Raw genomic sequence first — 6,000 nt, forward strand, 5'->3', positions numbered from 1 at the left:
CTATATTCAATATCCTTTAATAAACTGTAATGGAAAAGAATATAAATATATATGTATAACTGAATCACAGTGCTATACACCAGAAACTAATACAACATTGTAAATCAACTATACTTCAATAAAATATAAAACACTTAAAAAAATAAAAAATCCTTTATTGGTCTTTAATAAAAGATTGAAATAAAAAAAAGCAAGTATATGCATTTGGGACCTTGGGATCTGGAGAGGGAGACAGAGAACAAGCAAGTCAATGATTCATAAGTTGCACAAAGTGCTGTGAAGAACTGCAGCTGGGGGCTGAGAAAGAGAGAAGCTGGGAGAGGAGCCCAGGTTCTGGACAGACACACGGGCCCCCCCAGAGTCCAGGAAGCTGAAATCACCTGGGTGTGCCCACAGACCAAAATGAAAGGAGCAAGTGGTGTTCCAGAAGCTCAGGAAAGGAAGAGTGATTGGAGAAGAAAGGGCCAGTCAGCAACAGTACATCCACAGCATAAACAACTTGTCTGCATCTCACTGGGTCCGCAGGGATCTGTGGGCAGGGGTGTGAGGAGGCAAAGTGGCCTCAGTTTAAACGTGCAGGCAGGTTGGTCACTGGACAGTACAGCAGGGATGTGGGGATTCTTTTTTCACAGAGAGAAGGGCTGCAGCCTGCTTCTGTCTTAAGGATAGAATGCAGAGAGCGGGACAGAACTCTTGTAGACGGCTGGTACAGCGTGCTGCTCCGCAGATGGGGACTGGCCCGCAAGAAACAGCTACCACCCCTCAGGTACTGCATAGGCAGGAAGGGGGGCGGTTATTCAGAGCCCATGGAAGTTGCCAGAGGGAGGCTCATACCTGGATGGCTCACTCTCCGGTCGATGTCCCCCATGGCCAGGGTCCAGGACACCCCACTGGTCCTGACCTCCCCAAGCTCAGCTGAACTTTTTCACTCCCAAGCATACACACACGCTGCCCTGGCACAGATCACAGCATCATTCAACTTTTGTTAAATTATTAAGGCCAGGGACTTCCCTGGGTGGGCATCCAGTGATTAAGACTGTTTCCACTGCAGGGGGCGTAAATTCTATCCCTGGTTGGGGAACTAACACCCTGCATGCTGCGAGGCCCCTCCCCCTCAAAAAAAGAGTATTAAGGGCAGTCTCTCTTCTGTAACAGTAAGCTCTGTGAGAAAGGCCCGTGCCTGTGACTGGCTCCCAAGGGCTTGGCAGCAAGTCCAGCACAGGGGGGTGCTCAGCAATGCTCTGAGATAGATGGATGACCCTGGGTGCAGAGAAAGAGGCTGAGCAGAGCCGGGGAGCACTCGGGACCCTGCCTGTCACCTATCTGAGCAACAGTCACTGGCTTCCAGTTGTGTTCTTCAATGAGGGGGAGCCAGGGAGGTGGTGTAGGCTCCCCGCATCTCCAGCCCATGTAACACCTTCGTAACCATCACGAGTTAAATTCTCTCCCCTTGAAACACCCAGTTTCTCTCTTCCTAACCCCCATGGAGCAACAAACCAGCTGATCTGTCCATATTTTCTATCCTCTAGGCAATTTGCCAGACAAGGGCTGTGGGTGAGCCAGGGTATATCAGACACAAGCCTTGTCCTCAAGCGGCCCACAGTCCAACAAGGAGGAGAAAATGTCTCCACAGTTCACTTCCAGGCTTTCCAAGGCATTCCCTGCAGAGGAAGTACTGGTCCACAGACACTATGCTGTCCAACCCACAGAAGAGAGACCATGAACTTGGCCCTTACTTGTTTTGTCTGTAAAGGGGGCGTCACTCGATGATGTTCACATTTGAAATCCTGGGTGTGGACTGCCTACCACAGGACAGGCACTTTGGTGTGCACAGAAGCAGGATTGTGGGAGGTGGTGGTTGCAGCTTTGAACAGTGCCCACAGGCAGCAGGCAACACAGCTCCTCCCCAAGTAAAGCGCTCACAGAGCACTGCAGGGGCCAGGAGAAGGGAGAGGCATGCTGGCTCACCTCTTTGAGGTGGCCCAGGGCTTTTCATTTGCTTGGGGATATGTCATCAAGTGTGTAGAGCGCTCTGGGGGAATGGCCTCCCGCAGCAGGCCTCAGCAGAGGAAGGTTGGGTGACTTCAGGAATTCCCTGGCAGTCCAGTGGTTAGGACTTGTGCTTTCACTGCTGGGTCTGAGTTCAGTTCCTGGTTGGAGAACTAGGATCCCCCATGCCGTGCAGCAAAGCCAAAACCAAAAAAAGGCTGTTTGTGGGCCTTGGGGTTCTCACCCCATGGAGTGGGCCTCACACAGGGCAGGGCTGGTTCCAGCAAGATGTTCTCAGGCAAGCAATGTCTGGGGAATAGGATGACACCCCTTTGAGGGCACAATGCAGGCACAGCTCTAGAACCTTCCATTCTAGAATCTGCCCCTGCTTTCCCAGAGCCTGTCCAACCCCGTGCCAGTCCATGGGTGTGTGGCTGTGTTAGCCTCCCTTCCCATTTCTGCTCCTGTCCCAGAGAGGCTTCAGAAACTTGGCTGCAGCCTTGAGGGCCTGCAGGCCTCAGCTGGCCTCCTGCAGTCCATCACCCCATCGCTCCACAGCACATTGCTCCATCCGTCTACAACCCTTCACCCCAACCCTCTAACACAACTCAGCTGAACCTCCCAGAGCCCCTCCCCACAGCCCTGCGGGGTGCTGGGTAGCCCCAGCTCTCCCACAGAGCCCTGATTTTTATGAAGGCTGCTGGCAGGCAGAAGCTGGACCAGAGAGCCTTTCTGAAGCAGGTGCATGAATGCAGGGACAAGGGCTACCTGCTGTCCTTCAAGAAGATTGGCTCTGGGGCCTTCTCCAAAGTCTACCTGGCCTACGCCACGCAGGAGCGCATGCAGCACAACTCCAAGCTGGCCTCTGACCTGCGGGGCAAGCGCCACTCCATGGTGAGGCAGGTTCGCCTACTCCTCACGGGGTGGGGGCTCCATGGTCCACCCTCCAGCCCAGCCCCAGTGACCCCTGTCCTAACTCCACCCAGACACCTCCCAGGTGCTCTGGCTTCCTCCTAGTCCCACATCTTCCAGAAGGCCCACTCTCTGGCAGTCTGATCCCTCCCAGTTCCTGGACCCCTTGAACACATAAGTGACAGGACAGGATGAAGGGGAAGGTCAGCGGTGTCTCGCAAGGCTGCTGCTCATCGAACCTTGCCCTAGTCAACTTCAGCCATATGCACAAAGGCCATGGGGCCTGTTCTACCACATCCTGTCCCCAGGGGGGTTGTGGCTTTTGCACAGTGGCCACCCTCCACACCTGCAGGTGGCTATCAAGATCGTCTCCACCGCAGAGGCCCCTGTGGAGTTCTCCCGCAAGTTCCTGCCCCGTGAGATTTCATCACTCAATGCTACCTACAAGCACCTGAACGTGGTGGGCAGAGACCCCAGGCAGCCTGGCCTTTCCTACCTACCCCAGGCCTGCCCCTTCCCCTCCTGGGACCCTTATGCTCGAGCCGGCCCCATCCCAAGACCCCAGCCCCGTGCACCCGGGGGTCCTGGTTGGGGGTGACGGCAGGGGGGCGGGGCCCGGCAGGTGCAGCTGTATGAGACCTTCGAGAACAGCCGGCGCACCTACTTGGTGCTGGAGCTGGCGGCCCGTGGCGACCTGCTGGAGCACATCAACGCCGTGTCCGCTCACCGCTGCTGCCCGGGACTGGAGGAGGAGGAGGCCCGCAGGCTGTTGTGGCAGCTGGTCAGTGCCGTGGCGCACTGCCACAACTCAGGCATCGTGCACCGGTGAGGGTGTCACCCAGCCCGCTGCCCAGCACGTGGAGACCTGCCTGAGCCCAGGTCCAGCCCCGCCTCCCCTTCCCCATGCAGGGACTTGAAGTGTGAGAACATCCTGCTAGATGACAGAGGCTGCCTAAAGCTGAGTGGTGAGCAGGCGGCCCAGCCCCCAACCAGGCTCCCAGCCTGGGCCAGCTCTGATCACCTTCTTCAACTTCCCTGGGTTGCCCATACCCCAGTCTTGCTGGGGCTCAAGCCCAGGGCTCCAGCCTCTACACTGGTTTGCTCCAGACTTCTGACCCCAGTCTGCCTTGTCCTTCAAGCCTCCGATGAGGCCTGCACCCAACAGTTGCCCACAGCCATACTTGCAGTCACCCACAGCCCCCTCAGGAGCCCTCTCTAACAACCTGCCCACCCTCCCTGCATGTCCCTTGCAGATTTTGGCTTTGCCCATCAGTCCAGGTTCAAGAACACATTGCTGAGCACCTTCTGCGGCTCTATGGCCTACACAGCCCCAGAGATCCTCATGAGCAAGAAGTACAACGGGGAGCAGGCTGACCTGTGGAGCCTGTGAGCACCACCCCAGGGGCTCAAGGACCCTGGGGGGGTGAAGGGGCGGGGGCAGGGGAGGAGGGGCGGACCCTAAGAAGCCCATGCCCCTCAGAGGTGTCATCCTCTATGCCATGGTGACTGGGAAACTGCCCTTCAAGGAGCGCCAGCCCCACCGAATGCTCTACCTGATGCGCTGTGGCCCTGCCTTCCGGCCAGGCCTGTCCCCAGGTGAGCACCTCCACCACGTGTCCCTCCCAAGTCCTAGCCATGCCTGGAGAGGGGGCAGCAAGAGAGACCTAGGTCCAGAGAAGGGCCACACGCGCCGTGGCATGGGTGATGCTGACCTGGCCTCTTCCCCAGCCCAGACTGGGAGATGGACTGTGGTGACAGGGGAACTGGGGTTGGTGGCCCCATTAAGCTTGAACCCTGCACTAGCCCTAGGTCAGGCTGCCTCACCTCTCTGCCTGTCCACCCACATGCGAAACACAGACACCCTCTAGCCGTTTGGGAAGACTCCATGGGGCAACCCCACCAAGTGGCCAGTATCGTTGGCTGTGAGGGCCGTGGGCTTGGGGCATGAGAGGTGGTGAGAGGGGGCCACTCCCACGTGAGGCTGCAGCCTTGAGTCCTCACCCGCAGAGTGCCAGGACCTGATCCGAGGCTTGCTCCAGCTGCGCCCGCGAGCTCGCCTGGGCCTGCAGCAGGTGGCCACCCACCACTGGATGCTGCCCGCTGCACATGCGCTTTTCTGCATCACGCCCAGCACTATACCAGGTGTGGCAGGCCTACCTGGGTGGGTAGGTGGGAGACTCCTCAGTGCCCCTCCTGACCCTCCCACTGTGATCTGTTGCAGAAAAACCAGAGAAGCCCCAGCTCCGAACGTCCCCGGACAATGTGGAGACCAACACGAACTCCGATCCCCCAAGGTCGCTCCTGCAACTGTGGCGACCCCAGCTACAGGGCACCTCTCATGAGAGTGTCTCTGGTCTGGCGCCTGAGCCCCTAGGGGTTTGCCTGAGACAAGGTGCAGACTCTGCTAGGTTTGAGCTCTGGAGCATGGAGATGGCCGGTCACGAGGTGGGTCGCTCCAGGCATACACCGTTGTTATCCTTCATCCGGAGCATGCCTGGGCACTACCTGGTTAGCTGAGGGCGGGCAGGAGGGCAGGGGAGAGGCCAGATAAAGCATTTATTCTCTAGAGCCAAGGGTGTGGACTTCTCAATGCAGGAAGAGGGATGCTGGGGCATCCGGAAAACAGTCCACATACCTTCAGGCTAGAGCTTTAATTTAATTGGGGGGAGGAAGAATGAAGAGGGGACCACACAAGAGGAATACACCCGATACCCATGAAGAACTTGGCTTTGATCTGAGCTCCAGTAGAGCTGGCCCCAGCTCTGGAGGTAGTACCAGGACTGAGGACACTGGGCAGGGGTTGGGGGTGGTGGGGGTGCTCTGTGGAGAGAAGCCTGGAAGGGCGGGGAAACAGGGATCTGGGGCAGAAGATGGCACTAGGTTTGGTGGGAGGCCTGGGAAGGAAATACAGTGGGGTGAGGGACAGCCTGCTGGGCTTTGGGCCGTGGACTTGAAGGTACCACATGGGACTTGAAGGAACCACATGGAGCCAAGGGGCTCCAAAGGGGCAGAGCGTGGTCCAGGGGAAGACTTGGGCCAAGGGCAAGGCTTATTAGCTTGGTGGGCATGGGATCTGGGGGGCTGAGGCTCAGGGGAACT

The 6,000-nt window shown here is 57.5% G+C and overlaps 2 protein-coding genes across 2 annotated transcripts in view; one reads left to right on the forward strand and one right to left on the reverse strand.

Moving 5' to 3' along the window:
* The first annotated feature begins 2,602 nt into the window (after positions 1-2,602).
* LOC110131374 (testis-specific serine/threonine-protein kinase 5-like) lies at positions 2,603-5,469 on the forward strand. Its single transcript, XM_020883937.2, has 8 exons — positions 2,603-2,883; positions 3,254-3,361; positions 3,524-3,726; positions 3,811-3,866; positions 4,155-4,287; positions 4,382-4,497; positions 4,909-5,043; positions 5,123-5,469. The coding sequence occupies exons 1-8, from the start codon at positions 2,680-2,682 to the stop codon at positions 5,416-5,418; spliced, it is 1,251 nt and encodes a 416-aa protein (XP_020739596.2). The 5' UTR covers positions 2,603-2,679; the 3' UTR covers positions 5,419-5,469.
* A 68-nt stretch (positions 5,470-5,537) lies between these two features.
* Positions 5,538-6,000, reverse strand: part of HGH1 (HGH1 homolog) — a 3,886-nt gene continuing 3,423 nt past the window's right edge. Inside the window, exon 6 of the mRNA XM_020883964.2 lies at positions 5,538-6,000. This exon is cut by the window's right edge and continues 843 nt beyond it. The gene's annotated coding sequence lies outside the window, so the exon portion shown is untranslated.

This window comes from Odocoileus virginianus, unplaced genomic scaffold (assembly GCF_023699985.2).
Source record: "Odocoileus virginianus isolate 20LAN1187 ecotype Illinois unplaced genomic scaffold, Ovbor_1.2 Unplaced_Contig_23, whole genome shotgun sequence".
Classification (NCBI taxonomy): Eukaryota; Metazoa; Chordata; class Mammalia; order Artiodactyla; family Cervidae; genus Odocoileus; species Odocoileus virginianus.